At 42.1% G+C, this 22,678-nt stretch overlaps 1 protein-coding gene across 2 annotated transcripts; it reads left to right on the top strand.

Annotated features, from left to right (window-relative positions):
• The first annotated feature begins 1,575 nt into the window (after positions 1-1,575).
• lrrc4cb (leucine rich repeat containing 4C, genome duplicate b) lies at positions 1,576-21,927 on the top strand. Of its 2 annotated transcripts, XM_048263574.1 has the most exons (3): positions 1,576-2,665; positions 5,837-5,920; positions 16,569-21,927. In XM_048263574.1, exon 3 carries the CDS (start codon positions 16,623-16,625, stop codon positions 18,507-18,509), a length of 1,887 nt encoding a protein of 628 aa, XP_048119531.1. In that variant the 5' UTR covers positions 1,576-2,665; positions 5,837-5,920; positions 16,569-16,622; the 3' UTR covers positions 18,510-21,927. The 2 variants fall into 2 exon arrangements, with proteins under 2 accessions (XP_048119531.1, XP_048119530.1); XM_048263573.1 differs by lacking the exon at positions 5,837-5,920.
• The last annotated feature ends 751 nt before the right edge of the window (positions 21,928-22,678 follow it).

Below are 22,678 nucleotides of genomic sequence, written 5' to 3'. Positions count from 1 at the left end.
CCATCTTGAATTTAGTCACGATAAGTCGAGCGACGAGTAAGAATGAACAGGTATGATAAGGGATCAGATTCCAAAAATAATTCAGTGGAAATGCATGGATTCCAGTTGCTGCTACTGGAAGAAACTGGAATCCATATAACCATTGTCTATGTGCACAGTTTAATATCAATTAAAAAACTGCAGCCAACATTGTAACAGCTAAAATTGTATTGAGACATGATACAGAAAATACCACCCTCTTATCTGGGCCTGAGCTTGTTTAAAATGGACTGAGGTAACGTGGGAAAAGGTCCTGTGGTTAGACCAATCAAAGTTTGCCATTCTTTTTTGGAAATCATGGACTCATTTGGGCTAAAGAGGAGAGGGCCTATCCAAGTATCCAACCTATCCAACTTGTTTTACTGCTCAGTTCCGAACCCAACATGTATGACGGTGTGGAGGAGCATTAGTGCCTACAGCATGGGCATCTTGCACATTTGGCAAAGCACAATCAATTCTGAATGATGTATACAGGTTTTGAGCAACATATACTGCCATCCAGGCAATGTCTTTTCCAGGGACGACCTTGAATATTTCAGGAAAACAATGCCAAAATGAATTCTGCACATATTTAAATAGTATTTCTCTATAGAGGAAGAGTCCAGGTGCTAAGACGGCATGAAAAACATGACTAAGAATACCCCATACTGTTGAGCAACTGAAATCCTATATTGGGGATTAATGGGACAAAATTTTATTCTCAGAACTGCAGCCAATGGTCTCCACGGTTCCTAAACATTTACAGAATTTTGTTAAATGAAGAGGTGAAGCAGCACAGTGGTAAACATGCTCCCGTCCCAACTTTTTTTGAAACATGTTGCTGGCATTAAATTCAAAAGTAACATATATTTCCATGAAATAGTCTAAATTTTCATTTTCAACATTTAATATGTTGTCTATGTCCTTTTTGCTGCTAAATATGGGTTTACGAGACTTGTATATTATCACATTCTGTTTATTTTTGCATTTTACACAACGTCCCAACTTTTTCTGTTTTGGGGTTGTAATACACATATGGGGTATGGTGCATAGAAAACAATGAAGAGCACCACAATGAAGAGCACCACAGTGCAGGCATGTGTGTGTAAGTAAGACTTTTAAATTAGGAAAGGAAGAGGAAGGTATATTTTTGCTCTTACGCATGCACACCTCTACAGGTGTGGGCACTGGTGCTCAGCTACCACCCACTGCCTCTGTATTGTCACACCACGGCCAGATGGGGGCGCAGGGGGTCGCAACATGTGACAGCCTATCCCAGTCCAGCAACAATTCAGTTTAACAGCATCCAACCCCTCCACCTGGTCAGGGAACTGCTGGGGGTGTCAAACCTGCACAGTCCAACCTGACAGTACATTACTGAAATTACACAATTTAATCAATGATTGCATGCCTGATCGCAGCGCACAGCAGGCAACATTCTGCATGCAGTCCATAGCATAACACCATACAATGTTACAATTATAATACGCATTTCACACTTGCTTTAACTGCTTCCATTCTATCTAACACAGTGGGTTGTCCAAGTAGCAGCATCTATCAGTTCCAAGCAGTGCCTAGAGAGGTAACATCTTGCCTATTTGAGATGCGGAGCGTCCTCCATTCGCCTCAGGAACCGCAGGAGATGTGTAGACGATGGAAACTGCATCAGTGCGTTCTTTCATAAGGAGGAACCGCATGTAGGCTACTTTGATAAGCTTACAAGGCAATTGTCTTTTTGACCCCCTTTTGTTGGTTCGTTTCATTCACCTTAGAGAGCCGCTCTGCGGATACAGACGTGAACAGTTCTATAGCGTCCAAGTCACCAGCTGGATGACAGAGCACTGCCACTGAGAGGAGTTGATGATGGTCTTCGGATACAGCTCGTAAACGGAATCGATGGGCAGTTGGAGCATTTTAGAGCCATGGAACCGTTACCATGATAACACTGCAGTTTGGGATCCGCGGCAAATTTCCAAGGTTTTAGGGAAAGCAAAAACAGTATTGACTGAAAATTGCTGAAAAATAATTAGACCGTGTATATACGATATATCGGAGTCGTTTCAAACTTCAGGGCCAAGAGACATATCTCTTCAGAGGTAGCTATTTTTCACTTGACTCATTAATCAACCACAGACTGCTTGGATTTAGGCACTGCTGCTTACGAGCTGTGGAACATAGATGATGCACGTTTTATCACATAAGGCTCGCATTTAGGGCGAAATAGCCTGCGCTCTCTAATATAGGCTACATTACATGCTGAACACACGCCCGTGGATTCCAGTTGTTCGGGATAACTAAACTGGATTTTCCCCCATCGGAATACCAGTTGAGAAGAGGCAATGCTGGGAGCCCCGTGATTTTTTTTTCTGTCCATGGGGAAAAAAGAATTCGACGGTGCCGATTGAACTTGGGCGAAAATGCTGCTCTGACTTGCTTGGGATTTTTAAATTCTTGAATATTTTGAATATTTTTGTATTTCTGTTTTTATTCATAGACCTGTTCCATCACCCTAAACGCGGTAGCCTACCCCACAAAACACCTAATCGTAGGCTACATGGATTAGGGTACAACGTGTCGAATGTCGAAGCTCCTGTGGATTTTTTTATTTTATTTTTCAGCCCCTTACGTTTCAGCGTTTTATAAATGAGTGAGTATGGTGTATGCATTCCATGAATAATTGTATGCAACCTTTTGAAATGTTTAATTGGCTATGTCGCCTGCAGACAAGTGCTTTATAATTTGCAAAACAAATGAAGGTATCTATCTATCTATCTATCTATCTATCTATGAGGTAGTGGTGGTGATTGGGGGTCTTGGCAGTGGCAGTGCGACAGTGCGTCTGAGTGATGTTTTTTTTTTACCCCCCTCGTGTTGCTTCATTTATCATTATTTTTTGCCATAGTACGGAATTAGATCATTAATATTCATGTCAGGTGCATAGACAATATGCAAGACATTTCATAGATAGCGACGTAACAAATATGCAACTTGTGAGTTCGTACGAGTTCTATGAAAGACATTCAGTTGTTCATCTATTAAGAATCCATTAGTCTTGCACACCGTTATGTCGTTGGCTAATGTGTCCATTGGTTTCATGAAGATCACTATGACGGTCTCATAACGTGGGTGGCAACATGCAGTAGTCTGAGCAATTAAATGTTAACGCCACGAGTCTACTGAACCACATTTGTTTTTGCATAGGTGCTACTTTTTACTGCAGATTGCTTCCAGCAGGTCACAATCTGTGGGAATGTGCATCATTGTGGTTCTCCAAATACATTATGTAATATTGGATGATTCATGGTGGTGGGCTGCTGTTTCAATAGGCATATAGAGTTTATGCTTTAACTGTTTTAAAGGAACCTGTCCTTTAGGTTCTAAAAGTATTGAGGTAATGTTATAGTGATATGTTGCAAGTCATTTGCCAGCATTGCAAGCAAAACAAAAGAAAGAATGATCTAAAAAAGGTTACACTTAACTTGGATAGTCCGCTCACAGACTATCTGCAGATGCTCAGATTATCAACAGCTATCTGTTGACTCTCAATTAACTACAAGTTATGGCTAAGGTTACGGTTAGGGGATGGATTTGGTTAAGGTGATGGCTAAGGTTATGTTTAGGGGATGGATTTGGTTAAGGTGATGTTCAGTAATTGTTCAACAACAATTTGACATACTGAACTTGTATGTTAACATACTATCCAACTATCCAAGTGTTACCAAAAAATAACAGTTTTGTGTTAATTATAGTGTAGTCACTGAGTTGTTGTGTTCGGTGTGGAGACTATACTTAACTTCATATACTTATAGACATTCAAAATAAGAGTGTTTATGGTACATAAGTACATGTTTTGGTGTTCATGTAAAGATGACAGAATTCAGTCACAGAATAGCCTGTGTCATCCTGTGTGTAGCTCCCCCCTCACTGGTCTAATGTTGGCATCAGTAAACTGGCCTATACTGTACATTGACAATTTTAGTAAATCGGCTGCACAAGAAACGTCTTGCACACCATAATTATTGGCCACTTTGGATACTAATAAATATATCCTTAAAATAAACCTTCTTAAGTGAGATGCTTAGAGAACTTCAACAGGGAAGACTTTTGTTCTGAAGTTTTGAACTGATCAGAAATTCAGACCATTTTCCGTCATACCTTTTTATAGTCCCTGTGTCTGCTGCTTACTGACCACTAAATGATATTAGACATATTAACAGTGGTACTATTCACTGATAAAGTAGTAAGAATGTTGGATGATGGCAGGACTATCTATGTTACTGGCAGATTATCTACAGTATGTGAAACTCAACCAAACTAAACGGCAGAACATAACACTAAAAAAGGCCAAAGAAACTTGCTGTGGCAATAATATTGAGTAACATCATCTAGCTGTTAGTTTCCTGGAAATATTCATACAGTCCCGTGTGGAAGACCACACAATCCAAGAGGTGGATGTCTAAACCATCTGTTTTGTTTGTGCAACCTGTCAGCAGCCACATCATCTAAATGAGGATTTCTTTATGTGGGGGGTATTAAAAGTACATTAAACTCTATCCGTAAATTCTTCTTACTCTTCTGACACAATACTCATTACTTTTGTAGACCATTGGTCATAACCCCTCAAGATCACCCCCAACCACAGTTTTCATACCACCCTCACTTAATTAGGCTCAGGTGTTTTTTTTAAAAAAAAATAGCGCAGCAGTATAAAACTGGCAGCATATAAGCACTGTGTGTGTGTGTGGGGGGGGGGGGGTATATATATGTGTCTGTGAGTGTGTGTGTGTGTGTGTGTGTGTGTGTGTGTGTGTGTATGTGTACAGTATGTGCATGTGTCTGTGAGGGTGTGTGTGTCTGTGAGTGACGGTGTGTGTGTGCAGGGTAGAGGACATCTACATGTATTTCATTTTCTTTATTTCATGTATTTATGATGTAAATCATATGATGAATATTTGTATCCGTTGTGAGGTTAAAAAGATTCATGACTCAAGGAGAATTATGTATTTTTCACAGTTAAAGTGGATTATGAATAAAATCTCTTGTGATGCAATCCCCTCAAAGCCATGTAAGTCAGGCTGGCACATATACTTTTCTTAACAAATAAATCAGTTAAAGGTCATTCTCAGTTATATTGATGAGTCAGATTGCTGTGTGGTTACAGGGGCATGGAGCACAGGCTTTTGGTTATGCTGTGCTCTAAATTTGTATTGCTTGAAAAGAGACCCGTGAATATATTTAACTGACCTGGGTGAGTTTGAAGTGCAAAAGTACAGGAATAAAACATTGGACTGGTGAAGTTGACTGTTAATTTGTTAAATGGGTCACCAGGGGCAATAGGCCAGAAACGGTTCTATCCCCTGTGGGCAGGACGTGTATGTCATGGAAAACAGCCCACTCAGCCAATACTGCCTCCATTAGCCACGTTAATTCCTGCCATTTAAGCACAAGTGGACTAGTTTACATGGAGGTGACATTACTTTGCTCTACCTGCTACTGTACGCTGGGAAGTAAGCCTGCACTTACTGTGAATTCAGCTGTGTTTTTATTTGTCCTCCTGGGGGAAGGCATCAATACTTACAGCAAGCAAAGGAATAAGATTACACATACATTGACAGGGAGGCTGCCAGTAGGAGCAAGTAGTGGTTTTAAATACAGACATTTCCATCTAACTAAGCATGGAATTGATTGTAGTTATGCTTCCGTTCAGTCTGCCTACCAACAAACTACATTCCTGACTCTGATTACCGCATGTGGCTTTTAGCCATTTTTTCTCTGATTCTGGTCCTTTATTAATCTTGTGGTTTCTGAATCCACATAGACCTTGAGAATTTAAACCAAGAGGAGGAACTGAAAGGAATGTTAAGCAGCTGTGACCATCACTGGGAACAACCATGTACCGTAGGTATGTGAAGTCACAATGCTGATGAATGTCCCAATCAGCTAGTGCTGTAAAAAATCTTCATGGGAGTAACATCATATCTGTTTCTCACTTGGCCATCTCTGATGTTAATACATAAGACACAGATGTTATTCCAACCAAAACAAACCTCAATGTGTCATTCATTTTTAATGAAAATGTCACCTAGTATAAACAGAAACAAAAACGCAGACAAAGACAGTCTCAGGATGGCATACACAGGTCACATTTCGCCAACCTGCACCAACAACAAAACCGTGACAGTGATTCAGGGGAGAGACACTCTGGGCTGTTGAGATGAAACATGATTGATTGTTAGCTATTAAAACCATTTTGTATTTGTTAAATGAAACAGAATTTTATTTTGCTTTCTGTCTCCAGTCACGTGAATTAAAATATGACACATAGTGTGAATGCACAATACTGTAATTCTTAACAAAATCATGTCACCTTTGTCTTTGATGCAATCAAAAACTTGAACTAAAGCATATTCAGTCCTGTTATGAGTGTATATGCTTTAAATAGACACCCTGACTTAGGCATATGTTTTTAACAAGTTATCATATCACTGTAAAAACTGAAATGATAGAGCTTCAAAGTTGATGAACATAAATGATTTAGATAGAACAATGTTATATCAACTAGAGTATCAACTAAGTTCCCACAGGGAAAATGGCAGTGTTGACATTTAAGGCTAAAATTGGCATCGGATAAGGATCATGGGACCACATGATGTGCATGAAATGAGGAATTACACTGTCTTCAAAAATTTGAATGCAAGGAAATCAGATTTTGGGCTATTTCTATCAGAAGTAACATGTCATGTCTCACTTGATAACCAGTCAATCATGATTAAGCTGTAATGAATAGGCTGAAGGATGGGAGAAAACACTGCTTCTCTACATCACAAAGTTAAACATATTGATGTGACATCATTAGAATGGTGTCAATTAAAAGCCAAGGACATTTACCCGTCTAATGGCATGATTGATTTTGCTCTATAGTGTGTAATCACAACAAAACTGTAATGAAAATAACAAATAATGTGAATTACCGAGTCTTTTGTTAAAGCAGGACTAGTCATTCAAGCTAGCTAATGAGCACCATCACTCTTGTCTATGTTGCAAATCTTGTGTGGCAATGTGTTTAATAACGTTGAGCTGTGAGCTGTACTTGCATTGTTATAGACCTGGATCACAAAATAACATATAGCTTGAGTGGTTGTTGGGAATGACAGGTTTTTTTTAGCTGCCCACATGATCGTATGTCATGAAAATGAATTCGTGAATCTCTAATTACCTTTCAAAACACACACTACCTCAGAAGTGTGATCTATGATAGAGCTGAGCAACAGTAATAGAGCTGTTTCGTACACCGATGTAGTAACCTAGTAGGCTCCTTCTTCCCTTAGTCCAAACGATTGTTCATTTGCAATAATAATTTGACCATTAGTTTGATTGACATGTCTGTCTTATTTCAAGTTTGGGAGTGATGCTAGAATTGTTGAAATGAGAGTGGCGTTGTCTCAATAAATGGTGAACAGACATTCAAAGAGGCATAAATCATTTCAGTCAAGCAAAATCATTAGCCTTTTTTGTCATTGTCATTTTCAAATGTGTTTGCCATTTTAGGAAATGGAAACCAACAGATAGATTTGAATGTTGGGAAATGGAACATTGCCCAAGAGAGCAGATGAACTGAAAGCATAAATGTGCTACAGCAGTTTAGTCCTGCAGCAGATGTCTGACGCCATGCTCTGACAATCTGGAATACCCTGTCTGAGGGGCATCTGGCAGACTGGAGGGCTGCCAGGATGCTTCAAACAGGGGTGAGAAGACACACACCTAGGTGTAGATTTAATGGATCAAGTCTGACAAACAAAGCTAAATAAAACATTGTCCTCGGAAATAATCATATCATAGCATTTGTGAGCAGGATCATTTTATAGCATTTGTGAGTGCTGTTACAAGATGCGTCTGAGCATAAAGTATTAAACTACAGGACCCCAAACAGCCTTTGAGCTAAACATGTATTAAGTCCCCCCTCCCCCCACTTAACAGCATATCAAATTGATGATCCAAATGGAACATTCTGTACTATTAATGAGGGCGATAAAACACAGTGATTAGAGCAGAGATGTGGAGATGTGGAGATGAGGAGATGTGGAGATGAGGAGATGAGGAGATGTGGAGATGAGGAGATGTGGAGATGTCCCAGTTGTAATTAATACAGCTTGGTCTCAATTTGGACTTGTGTCCAGACACAACAGAAGCAGACATGGCTAAATCAGAGAGTAGTGTAGAAACCTTGACGAGAATTCTGCTTGGCTATTTTTCACCTCTGTCAGCTTTAACGGAGTTAAAGCATGCCTCAAGTAATCAATTATAAACCCACATAGCAAGCGTGCACCACAGAAAATGAGGCAGATTGTTCTATAAAACAATGTGCGAGAGCCAGCAGGGTGACATTAACCTGCTGTGCTCACACATCTAAAGTGTGCATGTAACCACATATTGACATTTGCTATTATTCTAGCAGAGCCCGCACCCAACCAATAACATCTATTTGCCCACATGGACAGCCGTGGTCCGACCACATTTTCCAGCACCTTAATACAGTCTGATTTCATCACACAGTGGACTTGATACTCAACAGCTCCTGCCTGTTGGAGAGCATAAATTTCAGCTAACAGGATGGATGGGGGCATGCTGTGTCCTCCTCCGAGACACAATCCACTCAAAAGCTCAAGATGCACTGAATTTATGTGTGCTGGATTGCTCACTGCTGAGTGTTCCAATTGTCCTTGCCCCATGCAGTCAATACTAATTACTAGGGAGGACTGCATGGCTACAGTGAGATTATCATTTTAAGCAGGAAAACAAAACTGGCCCGGTTACCTGATTATAATTCCACCGGCTTTCCCCTTTCCCCGAGTTTGGATTACTAAGCACCTCATCTGTGAACTCAAGTCCCAGGCCGTTTAAGACACATAATGTGTGCCTTCATATGAACTCGTAACAGTGTCAGGCAGGGTATGACGAGGCCTGGAGCCGTAACTCAGGGGCCCAGTGTGTGTGTGTGTGTGTGTGTGTGTGTGTGTGTGTGTGTGTAAACCGGTGGATGCACCTTCATGATGAATGGGTGGGCTGTGGCAGCAGCTCAGTCACCGCTCATTCCTGTAAGTGGAATCAGCATGTCCTAGAGGATTATCTCCCAACTGATGAACTGATAAACAAACGAGGGCATTCCATACGTCTCTCAATTAATCAAGCCGGGGCCATCTCATCCCGCAGCCCAAAACCCAGCCTAGGTCAGTCCGTGGAGATTTATCGTGCACTGTCAGGAACTTGCACACAGCGCCCCTCCACTCGCCTCTCTGGCTCCTCTGCATGCAAATGGCTAATGCATGTGACAATGAACCCCAACGCTTGTCGTGCCAGCTTGACCTACAGAGATATTGAGCAGCGACTGCTGATATGGGATCTCCTCCCTTATTAATTGCAGGACATGGCGCTTTGCTGTGGGTCATGTTGTCTTCTCCACAGCCCTGCCATGTCAGTGGGCACCTCCAGCACCAAAGACTCTTTGAGAGGATTGCCTGTGTAATGCAATCTGTATTCAGGGGATGAGAGTCGTGTGAGCTGTTGCTCCAGCATTTGTGCATGGGGATCCAGTCATTTCTGATTCCCCTCTTTCCCTCTCTTCCATTCTGTGGCATGTTAGTTGTTTGGATGTAGATATTGTGTGCGTAGGCCCCCCATTTCCTTCGCATTGTGTACTTTACTTGCTTAGGAGACCATTTCTTCTAAAATGGGACTGCAATATCTATGATCTGCAATCATTTGCCTGTTCAAATGAAGACTTGTTGAATCTGCCAACTGAGAGCACCATGCCAGCACAATCTAGATTTTACCTATAATAGCGACCTCTATTTCCAGCTGTGATTTTGTGTTTAATTACTATACATGGTGACTTAGCTGCTGAATAATGAATGTGCCTCCATGCTCTATGTGCTCCGACTATTAATGCAGTGTGCCAAAGCTGCTTCCCTTTTTTCCCTCGCACCCCTCCCTCCTGCACTCTGTCTTCCTCCTTCTCATCCCTCTGTATCTCCCTCCCTCTCTCTCTCCCTCTCTCTCTCCCTCCCTCCCTCCCTCTCTCTCTCTCTCTCTCTCTCTCTCTCTATCTCTGTCACACATGCACACCCACATCATACAAATATTTCCCTTGTATGTATGATTTACGTACATGCTCCCTTTGCTTTACTTTCATCATCCTGTCCATCGCTGGTCTCTCTGCGGTTGGGCAGGAGCGGTTGGTTGGTCAGCCGATGAGCAATCCCTCAACATCGATTCATTTCTTCTCATGCCACTTGATTGTGGCTCAGTTCCCTGTGTGCATTTCAAGGGTAAGAGCGAGCCATTCCCACTTAAGTCAGCCGAGCATTTAGTATTCAGGCAAGATAACATGATAAAGAGGTGCAACCTGAATATGTCCTTGGTTTTAACTGTTGAAAAAACAAGAGCAATGAGTGTGCAGCCCAGAGTCAGGTATAATGCTGCAGTAAAGTTTTATATAGGAAACTAAATGAGTGAGAAGTCAGTGGAGTAGACTCAGTGAGCTCGGCGGCGAGCAGTACTTTTCAAAAGGCTTTGCTCGCACGGGGCTGTTGTTCCATTAAGATTGAATGACCTAGTCTGACTCCTGTCAATCTAAACCGGCCAGTAGTGTGAAATCAAGGATCAGAAAAGCTCTGTTGACGAGTAAATGAAAAACGAACAAGAACACACTGATGTTTACAAAGATTGTGTATCTGTAGTCATATCCTACATCATTCACTAGATGAGTCATACACCAACACAGATACGTTATTTCTCTAGCCAGAAGCTTGATAGCCACGCTATACGACTCGACTAGAATGTTGTTTCTTTTTAAATATGGATGCTGGGATGCGTGTTTGTGTGTGTGTGTTTTGTGTGTGTGTGTGTGTGTGTGTGTGTGTGTGTGTGTGTCTGTCTGTCTGTGTGTGTGGTTGTGTGTGTGTCATTAAAATGAAGGAGGGAGCCGATGCCAGAGCACTGCACTTCAATCTCCTTGCGGCTTTGAGATGTGCTGGGTCTCCTTTTTTAGGCATGTCAGCGTGTCACTTTCTGAGTACCAGTTTTGGCTGCTGTGGTGATATGAAGGATGAGCTCTGTGAATGATTTTTCTTTACACTGATGCAGTGAACTAAAAGTATATTTTTTAGGGCACTGCTCTTAAAGTGATTAGATGTGGTGTGGCTTGGTGTATGTTTTAGGAATTTTAGGAAGTGTGTGTGTGTGTGTGTGTGTGTGTGTGTGTGTGTGTGTGTGTGTGTGTGTGTGTGTGTGTGTGTGTGTGTGTGCGTGTGTGTGTGTGTTGATTTAAGTAACATTGTTCACAGAGCTCCACAGTCCAATGCAGATCTGTGACAGGCATTCTCTCTAGGGAAGAAGCCCGCAAATTTACTTCTGTAGAACACTGCTGATGTTTCAGTCCCAGTGAGTAATTCTCAGGTGCAGAAATACGTTGGCCCTCACTGCAAATAATTATGAACCGAAGGGCGTTAAAGTAATTGCTTTGCCTTTGTAAAATGTGTGGGCTGTATAGATATTTGCTTAAGGTATGCTTAAGATTAGACTAAAAGACTACCCGCCACTCCCTTTGAAAAACACTAAGAATACATTGCAACAGATTTTCCAGTAATTTATTAATCAGAGATGTAGATCAGTGATGTGTTATTCATTCAGTTGCCAGCAAGATCAAATGTAAGGGAAACCCATCCAGCATTTCTATGCTGGATTGAGAATGAACACATATTGCTGTTCTTTTTGACGAAAAGAACATACAAGAGTCACAATCCTCTGTGGTCAACAGTGTAAACATAGTAAAGGAGTTGATCAGATGGGCCTTTTGATGTAGTTCAATTCATTGTGCTGTGCTGCTCTCACAATGCACCACAATAAGTACTCAACACAAATAGGCCTGCAGCACCACCGAGCACATTTTGAAATTGGTCCGTTAAGATGGATTCAAATCACAGCCTCCTGTCCTGTTTCTGGGTCGCTGACGGGATCCCCCCACCCCCCCATCCTTCTGGGCCTCCAACCTTCCACATACATGATTAGGCCGTTAGCCACCACCTGAGCCTAATTACGTTTGAGGGGGGTGTGGGGGTGGTGGGGGGAAACATTCTGGCCATGGGGCCTTGTGGAATGGTGTACTGGAGACGCATCATTTAAAAAAACAGAAGTCCAACATTGTTTTGTTCACATATTTTGTCAGGCAAGTATGACCTACAGTAACTCAGCCTTGTATTACAGTAATTTGATGCAGTGTTCTCACCATAGCCAATCTATTATGGAACTGACTGCATTAAATGATTAGTGGCCTTAAGCGTATTTCATGTTTTGCTCTTACATTACTGTCATTGTGTATAAAATTACATTGTGTAAAGTAGAACACAGAGTACTATTATGAAAATGTCTAACTGTATTTGAACAGCCCACTTTTTAATATGTGCCCTAATGTTTGTGTCTAATGTTTAGACTTTTAGATGAATTTTAGACCGTCTTTCTCCTCACGTATCTTTGACACTGTGGCTGTGCTACTACACCACCAGTGATGTGGTAGTGACAAAAGAAATGACAGGAAACAATATTTATAGATGTCAAGAAATGTCTATAGAGGAAGTTTCTACTATTACTCTACCTTCTACGTTAGGCAGGATTATGGTGCAGCAGTGCAAATTTCGTTTTGACAAATGAAATGTTTGAGGTGAAGACATGAAAAGCACAGGTGATCACCTGATCGCCCTCCTCTGTAGCTCCATAAAATGAACATATGTTTGGCCCTTGCACACTGCGGCAAGCTTTGAAACCCATGCATTTCCCTGTGACAGGTAGTGTGGAAGCGTGCCACAGTAAGCCCCACCATCCTAATGATGTGCCTTCAAACGCCCATTGCTGCTCAATGTGTTCTGCAAGGACTTAAACCTTATGAAAGACAGAGTGTTTCTTACACAGTACTTTTATGGAGCATTTAATCATAGCCCGCCCCCCTGTGGTGCGAGTGCAGACGCTAACACGGATACCACGCACTGGGTTCAAGTACTGAGAACTCTCGGCAGCCTCGGCGTATATATTTTTATGTCACAGTCGCAGGATTGGTTGGCCTGTAATTAATGTGGGTGTCTGTCTCTATGCTCAGCGGCCGCCTCGGGAGTGCCGCCACAGAGCGTAACTGTGACAGGGATGCACACATTCATGCCATCTCTGACTCATGGATTTTCACAGAGATGTGCTGGCGCTGATGTCACAGGAAAACAAAACAAAATAAAATAAATAAATAAATTGATAAATAATGGGCCTAAGATAGCTAGGGTTTGCCTGGGAGGGAGAGACTTCCAGGACTAGGCTTAATCCATGTACGGGAAACTGGCTGAAAAAGTGTGAATAACATTCAGAAATTGTTGAATTTTCCCATGGGAATTCAGTTGCCCTCAAAATTAAAAATCAGTTTAAAAGCTGCTTGCTGTAGGTCCCTGAAATGACTACTGTATATGGGTTTATGTGCATTTGCACATTGCATAAAATGCAAAACCCAAACTGGTTGGCCTGAATTAATGGACAATATTTATGCTGCTTTTCTCAGAGGAAATTCTGAGAGAGGGGTATGCTCGGTCTTCCACCACAGCAAGGGTGGATTGCACTGACTTAAACTCTGAAAAGGATTTAACGCATCAAATGTATTGGTTCCCTCTGCAAGTAAGCAACGGTAAAAGAAAAAAAAGAGGAAAGTAAGCTCTTTAAGAGTTCACTTGAGGATGAATCATACTTCTTTTAGAGCTTGTAGGTGTGGTCTAGCAGACCAGGTCGTAGAGGAAATGCTGAAGTAGTGAAGTGCAATGTTTACCACCAAAAATGAGCCGCTCATGTGAAAGCCCAGCCCTGAGTCCCTGGCTGTCTATCCGAGAGCAGCATGGCTGTACACTTATCTCTTCATTATTAGCGATTCACAAAGAATGAATAGAAATGGGGAGCGTGGAGGGCCAAAAATAGGTGGAAAACACCTTTCATTACTATGCTTTCACATCATTTGCTTCAGCTCCAGCTCACCCTCAGCACTGCAGTAATGTGCAATAAGAACATGTCAACACACATTTAACAGACAGGTTTATTGCAGGTTTGCAGGTTTAATGTGCATGACCTTCCTCTTAAAACAGTTTTCATCTCCGTTCTCAGCTTTCATTTGTTGTAATATTCTCAGCATTTGTTTGTTATGGCTGTGGAAATGGAGAGGCAGAAAGTGGGTAATCATTTTATGAGGCACGCTCTGGCACTACGCTGACCTTATACACAGAGCCTGTGACTAAGTCCAGAGGTCTGAGCTGTTTTTGTTAAATGTAATCCTCAGTGGCTCTGTTCTGTTTGAGGTTAGAACACTCAGCTTTCAAACACATTCTACAGTCAGAGGCTGTCATTTCTGTTTCGGATTCATTGGTTCTTGTAATCCAAATGACTATGGCAGAGAGGATACTGTGTGTTTGATGACATTTGAAATACTTAAATGGCGCTCATTGTTGAGTAGAAATGTCCGATGACATTATGATATGCAGGTATAATCAGGAATTAAATATATGACACATGAAACGTCAGCACAGCAGAAATGGTCCCATTATCATAAATTTGCTCCTGGTGTGCTTGTTTTTTGACCATGTGTCATATTCTGAGTGTCCGTGAGCATGCTGTGTGTGTGTCTGGTGTTTAAATGGTGCCACCATATTTAGCAGCTCTGATAAGAGTGTTCAGATCCAGAGCTTTAGGGCCCCCTGCATTTCAATCCACCTGCAGAGTCTGAGACAGGTGCTGCTGGAAAGGGCTGCTGCAATTCCATCTGATTGTTTCATTACAGTAATGGGCGAAGCGTATGCTTGTGTGTTAAAACTGTTTCAACGCCGGTATGAGAGGATCTATCCTAACGCCGGTATGAGAGGATCTATCCCAACGCCGGTATGAGAGGATCTATCCTAACGCCGGTATGAGAGGATCTATCCCAACGCCGGTATGAGAGGATCTATCCCAACGCCGGTATGAGAGGATCTATCCTAACGCCGGTATGAGAGGATCTATCCTAACGCCGGTATGAGAGGATCTATCCCAACATACAGGAAAATGAGTCGCCCATTTAATCTCCCTCCCTGACATCACTCATTTGCAATAGCCCTGCAATTTATATCTGCGATGCACCTCTACCTAATACATTAGCATTTACAGGTTCTGATTACATCTGCATTCCACAATGTTAGTGGGAACCACATTTGTCCCTGTATATTCTGAAAGATTATCTATAGACATTCTTGCGGTTGTGGCGTGCTTTCGTTCTTTCAATGTCAGCATGACCTGATAGTGTGTTTCTTGTACATCAGACCTGTATGGTTATTTTTTGTAAATCCACTATATTTTAAAGCGTATGGAAGCCTTCGTGCACCTGCCATCTGAGTCCATGCACCTGCACACAGGGTGCTCTGGTTTCAGCTTTTGTTTTATGTTGAGCAACTTGTCATTTTCAACTGGGTCAACTGCATCTGTTAGATATCAGTCTCTGTCCCATTATCTAGTCCCCACTCTTTTATTGCAACACCAATATTTTATTGTGAACTGTCACTACCTCAGTAGATGTAATCACAGTATGAAAGGTCTGGTCCACCATTTTAACAGTGATAACTTACAATAGCATTTTCACATTCATGACAGTAAAAAAATAGACATGCTGATTTAGATAAATGCTTAAAGTTGTGAAGGAGTCGAATATTTTGACCCGAACGGATGCAAACTATCATCCATCGAGTAGTAAGATTAAATTACCATAAAGTCACAGTGCTGCTATTTTTACCACAGTGTTGTCTTCTTCAGATTTACTGGCTGCAGTCTTATCTGATTTTGTGGAATATCCATCTGAGCGGAATATCTGCGGTGGCCAAAGGCTCTCATTTAATCTGCTGTTAATGGGTTTAAAAACAACACCTGTGAGACCACACACTTCCTCTCTGGGGGAACATACCGTGGAATTGCACACAAAGCGCCAGCCTTTATGGCCTGATGTTAACTGCGAGGCATGACGTGTAAATATCCATCACTTAAGGGGAGCAGTCTTCTGTCTTTTTTGGTGTGCAGTACATCTTCTCTATTGTTGGACGGCTATACTAAACAGCATGCATTTGATGGCAGTGTTTCATGATGTGGAATGTCAAGTGCAGGCTCTCTCCCAGCATGCTACCTAATCATAATTCATGTGTAGCTAAAAGAGAACTGTGTGCTGTGAGAAACATCCAGATATCAAACCACATTCTACTCAGAACAAAAGGATCTATATTGTAGCATGCGCCTCTGACTCCAAAGCCTGCTCCGACTGAGTTAAAAGACCTTGGTGGATGCAATGCAGATCAATGCTTTTTCAGGAGAAGTACATTCCCCTGATTTGCAATCTGATTTCAGTGGTAGGGCAAGTAAAAGTAATATTATTAGTAGCATATGTAATGTTGTTATGTGACTGGCACATTTATTTTTTATATGCATTCCATATTAACCCTGATTTTATTTTTGTTTTTTAGACCGTCTAATTCCAGAGATTTGGAGAGCGAGGAACAGCAGCTGATAAATTATGAATGTTGAACAAGATGACCTCTTACCATTGGAACCAGATGATGAGAGGTCCTAGATGGAAAGGAGCCGTGTCTGACCCACTCTTCGTGCTGCTGCTGTTTTTGCAGCTGTTGGTGGTGGCTGGGTTGGTCAGAGCCCAGACGTGTCCGTCGGTGTGCTCCTGCAGCAACCAGTTCAGCAAGGTCATCTGCACGCGCCGAGGACTGCGCGACGTGCCCGATGGCGTATCCACAAACACGCGTTACCTGAACCTCCAGGACAATCTCATCCAGGTCATCAAGGTGGACAGTTTCAAGCACTTGCGCCACCTCGAGGTCCTGCAGCTCAGCAAGAACCACATCCGGAGCATCGAGATCGGGGCGTTCAATGGACTCGCCAGTCTCAACACGCTGGAGCTTTTCGACAATCGCCTTACTACCATTCCCAATGCAGCCTTCGAGTACCTGTCCAAGCTGAAGGAGCTGTGGCTGAGGAACAACCCCATTGAGAGCATCCATGCCTACGCCTTCAACCGCCTCCCGTCCCTGCAGCGGCTCGACCTGGGCGAGCTCAAGCGGCTCTCCTACGTCTCCCAGGCGGCGTTCAAAGGCTTGAGCAATCTGCGCTATCTCAACCTGGGCATGTGTAACCTCAAGGAGATCCCCAACACCGTGCCCCTAGAGAGGCTGGAGGAGCTGGAGCTCTCGGGCAACCAGCTCTCGGTGCTGCAGCCCGGCTCCTTCCGGGGGCTCGCCAACCTCAAGCGGCTGTGGATGATGCACGCGCAAATCCAGACCATCGAGAGGAACTCCTTCGACGACCTGCAGTCGCTGATCGAGCTCAACCTGGCCCACAATAACCTCACCCTCCTCCCACACGAGCTCTTCAATCCCCTGCAGCGCTTAGAGAGGGTGCACTTACACCACAATCCTTGGAATTGCAACTGCGACATACTATGGCTTAGCTGGTGGCTGAAGGAGGTGGCTCCAGCTAATGTTAGCTGCTGCGCCCGCTGCTACTCACCGGTCAACTACAGGGGACGATACATCGGAGACCTTGACCAGAGCTATTTTCAGTGTCATGCTCCTATCATAGCAGAGCCACCCACAGACCTTAACGTTACAGAGGGGATGTCTGCAGAACTCAGATGTGGAACAAACACATGGACCTCAATCACCTGGCAGACGCCAAATGGCTCTATGATAAATATTGGTGCTGTCCTCTCGAGAATCTCCATTCTCAATGACGGGACGCTGGTCTTTTCCAATGTTTCAATGGGGGACATAGGGAGGTATACGTGCATAGTTGTCAACATGGCAGGCAACACGTCTGTGTCAGCTTTTCTAAACGTGACGTCTATAGAGAACAGTGGCGTCACCTACTTCACCACGGTCACTGTCGAAACAATCGAGTCAATTGAAGAGGGCAGGACCCCCGTCCAGCCGGCCAACAGCTGGGCGTCGTCCTCCACAACCAGGGGGACTCCAGTCGCCACGGAGAGAGCCTACACGATCCCTGTGACAGACATCGACGCGGAGAGTGTCGATGGTCTGGACGAGGTCATGAAGACTACCAAGATCATTATTGGCTGCTTTGTAGCGATCACACTCATGGCTGCTGTCATGCTCATTATCTTCTATAAGATGCGAAAGCAGCATCACCTGCAGGATCCCGACGGCCCCACTCAGACCATAGAGATCATAAACGTGGACGAGGAGCTAACAGGGATTCCCTCCCTAGAGAACCATCTGACTCTGCCCCACCTGGGGCATGACCACTACAATCATTACAATTCCTATAAGACTCCTTATAACCACGGCCCCACAATCAGTTCCTTGCATACTTCAGCGCATGAACCTTTACTAATCCAAGCCAGCTCAAAAGACAATGTTCAAGAGACGCAAATCTAGTCTGTCTGAGTTGGAAATAATGGGTTGGCATTGGACTATGTGTGTTTGGAAGAGGTAGTGGAATCGAATGAAAAAAAGAATTTAGTGTCTCACTAAATTTGTAGAAAATTGGTGGTTTCATTTAGATGTCAAGGTGTGGTCCGTCTTTAATGGATTACATGAATGTCATTTCAGAGGTGAGATTAGGATCATAAAATGTAGGAATAATTCAACCAATGGACAGAATCCTTCAGTGTAAAACAACAGGTGGACTTGTCGAGGGAGAGAGACAACATTTATCAATGTCATTGAGAAGATGTATGTACTCTTTAAACAAGTGTCTTTACAAAACAAAAGTTATTTATTTAAAATATATGTAGTGGCTGAGTCAAGGAAGAAAAAGAACATTTTTCAATCAGCACTTATCGTTTTCTTTTATGTTTCTTTGGGGAAAAAATGGTTTACCTAATATGTGTGCACATTAGTGTTCAGCAATGTAACTTTTTGGAAATCCAAAATCATTACATCTGAAAACACACACGCTTTTCAAGATAGTTGAAACACTGACGCTGCTATTTTCATATAGAAAAAAATGCTGCATCTCTGAAAAAAATGCTACAAATTCGATAACTTAATTCAACAATATAACCAGGCTATCACAATCCCTTATTCCCTACAAATATTTATTTTCAGTAAAGAGCTATAATTGAAGTTTTATACAGTACCTGAGTCATGTCCATCTGATGGCTGAATGTGAAGACTAGCTCTTATCTTCTGGCCTCCTATACCATGACTGTGGGTTGTATAAGGAGAAGACATAACTACCTACTGAATCACTTTAAATACCAGCTGCTGTACATGCCATATGGAGAAAGTGAATGCCAACATTAAACATGTGCATTTATGTGATAAAACATATTCAGAACTTACATATCAACGTTTCACTCTCAATCTGTTTTTGTTGCAAGCATTCAATTACATTCACAGTTTTCATAGTTCATGCCCTCCTGATATTCCAGTTATGTACCCTTGGATGTTTTTTCTTACCGTAAAAGCCCAGAATGGGATAAAAGCCAGGCTCTAAAATTGAAATGCATCACTCTCTATCAAAGCTACTGTAAGAAAATAAGTGAATGTGGGATGGTCAAGAATTCAAATTAGCTGCACATTGTCTGTCTATACCAGAGCAAAACCAACCCAGGCATCTAAAGAAACAGGACATATAAAACACGTATATATAGTCAGCCCGCTGTCTACTTCTCATGTCAGATATGTGGAGATAGTGTGATGAAGGTCCAATGCTAGATTGTCTTAAATAGCAATGCAATGACTTTTTGCAGTCAAAGCTTTTCCAATATAATTTTGAAAAGTGAGAACTCTATTCTGTGCAGGAAGGGTGGCAGACCATTATTTAAAAAAAAAAAAAACATCTGTCAGTCTAGATGTAGCCACAGCTAACAGTCACTACAATTTGGCCCTTTGCCCCATTGGAGGACTTCAAGTTAAACACCCTCAATAATTCATATTTAACACTTTGGCCCAGGGGGCCGTGTCGATGCTGCTCTGTGAAAATGACTTACCTTTGGTGGGAGAGATCCACATAAGACTTTTGAAAGGCTTTGATCCTTTTGTTTTGTATACAATTATTACACAATGCACATCGTTGGCTTGAAAAAGATCAAGGAGGCTACTGTGTACGTATGAAGCAATAATGTAAAAAGTGTTATTTCATGAGGGAAAAACTAAAATCAGTTAATTTTTGTTATAAATTATTTATATGTATTATTTATTTTAAACATATGTAAATGGTACCCCACAGAATAAAAAAAATGGTGTTGAGAGCGCTCTATAATAGAGGTGGATAAGTAGTAGCCTACCTGTTTCTTTCTTTGAGGATAGAGGTGAATAATGTAGAACTCCTTTAAGTTCTCCAAATCAAATGCAGTTGATGAGGTCAAGGGGGACCCATTTATACACCAAACTGTCAGAGGTCCCTTTCAAGCCAGAGTGAAATAACTTCTGACATAAAAAATAAAATGTTAGGGTAACCATGGAAACTAAACCATCATGGCTGGCAGACCTGTTCTAAAACATTTCACTGAAAGGCTATTGAAGAATATTGAACAAATAAACTAATCTTTCAAGAAGAGTATTTGGCCATGGTACTTAGTTATGTATAATTAGATTTATTTAGATTTAATCTTATATCATTATTCTTTTTAACCTGGGTTAAGTCTTCATGTTGTGTTTCTAACCACTTCTCCACTGTCCTACATCCCCTTGTCTTATGTTAACCCCAGCCTAAAGTGTTAACCTGCTCTGTTATGTATTTGTCCTCCTGAACATCCAACTGAAGATATCTAAATAGTTTTTATAATTCCCTTGTTACCAAACATGATAATTGCAAACAAAAATACAAACATCATTACCAGTACCAATAAAAGTGTATTTCTCTCACACTTGGCCAAGAGGTCTGTAGCTCAAATGTAAACCATTGTTTCCCTTTTTCTCTTTTTGTTTTTATTTTGTTTGTAAAATAGGGTATGGGAAGAAAAAAAAAGAAAAAAAATAATTGTTTCCTTTGGTAGTGTACAATACTGTAGGGTTGGGTGGGTGTGGTTGTTTCCATTTCTTTGACTTAAAATACTTTGAATGATTTGAGTACTGGAATCCTTGTTGTGTGTGTCGTTCTGAAGTACATGCTCCAGTAACACCTCAGCCCGTCCTGTTCAACCTTATAACTCACGGCTGTCAATCCAAAAAACACTGGACTGCAAAATTTATAGGATGAATTGAAAGTGGGGCGATTCAAGGCTGACTGGCTAAACTGGCTTTTTAAGACAATGTACTTAACTTGACAGCTCATAAAATAACATTGCTATATCCATGTGCTTTACTGTCACCCTATGAATAATTGAGTCACCAGATTGTTAAAAAGCTCAGACCGTGTCTTCTCAAGGCGAGAGCTATCGGAGGAACAATGTACATTCCATTAGGCTGCACATGTATGTCTGTTTTCATGTGGTAATTACTTCAGCGTCGACTGCTGGTTCTGCTGCAACTGGTAGCATGGCCCTGAATGCCTTCACAGTTGCAGCGGTAACATGGCCGGAACACTGGTGTAGTTATTTGCGATCACATGCGTGTATACATGCTACCTAATGACGAGTGCAATTCATCATTGCATCCTCTTTTCTCATTTCTTCTTTTTTTCTGAAGGACAAGAGATTTCTTTAGTGGTGGACTTTCATGGAGTCCTTTTCACACCAAATCTTTTTCCAAGTCAGTTTTGCTGTCTCATGTGTAGACCATTGAATAACAATAAGGTCACTGCTGTGAAGTCGTTTCCTTACATTTCCAAAAAAAGTCATTTATTAATTCAAGAGATTGTACTGAACTTCATACCCAAATAAAAAAAATAAAATGTGTCTTTTTACAATCTGTTTGTTTAATCATTTAGTTTTGTCAGACACCAAACAGGACGAGGACCACAAAAGCGTCACATTCAAAAGTTTATTTAAGGGTTGGGGGTTAAGGGGGTTTCAGGGGTTCCGGGGGGGGGGTACAGGAGTTCCAAGAGTCTGCGTGTGTGTGTGTTCCCCCAGTAGCCAAACAGCGATGGCAGGAGCTGGATGATCCGGGAAGTCCTGGGGGAAACACACACACAACAGCAATTGAAACGAAGCAGCAGTACAGTCAAGGACTAGGCGGTATTCGTAGAAGAGGGACGGAAGGCAGGTCAAGATTACCAGGGCTGGAGAACACAGAAGTAGTCGAGCGGGTCCGGGATCACAGGCAAAGAGTCCGAGGCGTTTTCCAAAACAGGCAGGTAACTGGTGCTGGTTGCAGACGATCTGACAAGTGTGGACTGAAAAGCAAGGCTTTATATACAGGGCATGATGAGTGGTGAATGCAGTGCAGCTGGTAGGTAAACGAGGGTGAGGCAGAGCAGAGCAGGAACAGGTGGAGGTCATCAGACTTCAATCAGCGCGTGTTACCAGGCAGAGAGAGAGCTCATGACAAGTTTATTAAGGTACAGTGGTGACCAACATGTTGTGGTGCAGACAGAGTGGCCAGCCATCAACGGATAATTTCAATCACCATTTCTCTCTCTTTCTCTCTCTCTCTTTCTCTTTCTCTCTCTCTCACACACACATGCACATTCCTCAGTAAGATTCCCAGGCGAAGTG

Source organism: Alosa alosa, chromosome 14 (genome assembly GCF_017589495.1).
Source record: "Alosa alosa isolate M-15738 ecotype Scorff River chromosome 14, AALO_Geno_1.1, whole genome shotgun sequence".
In the NCBI taxonomy this organism is placed as follows: Eukaryota; Metazoa; Chordata; class Actinopteri; order Clupeiformes; family Clupeidae; genus Alosa; species Alosa alosa.
Note: the sequence above shows the minus strand (reverse complement) of the source record. Positions and strands in the feature narration are given on the sequence as shown.

Bases quoted from the DNA above. Each gene is read 5' to 3' on its own strand.
- lrrc4cb (XM_048263573.1), top strand. From the start codon at position 16,623: ATGTTGAACAAGATGACCTCTTACCATTGGAACCAGATGATGAGAGGT.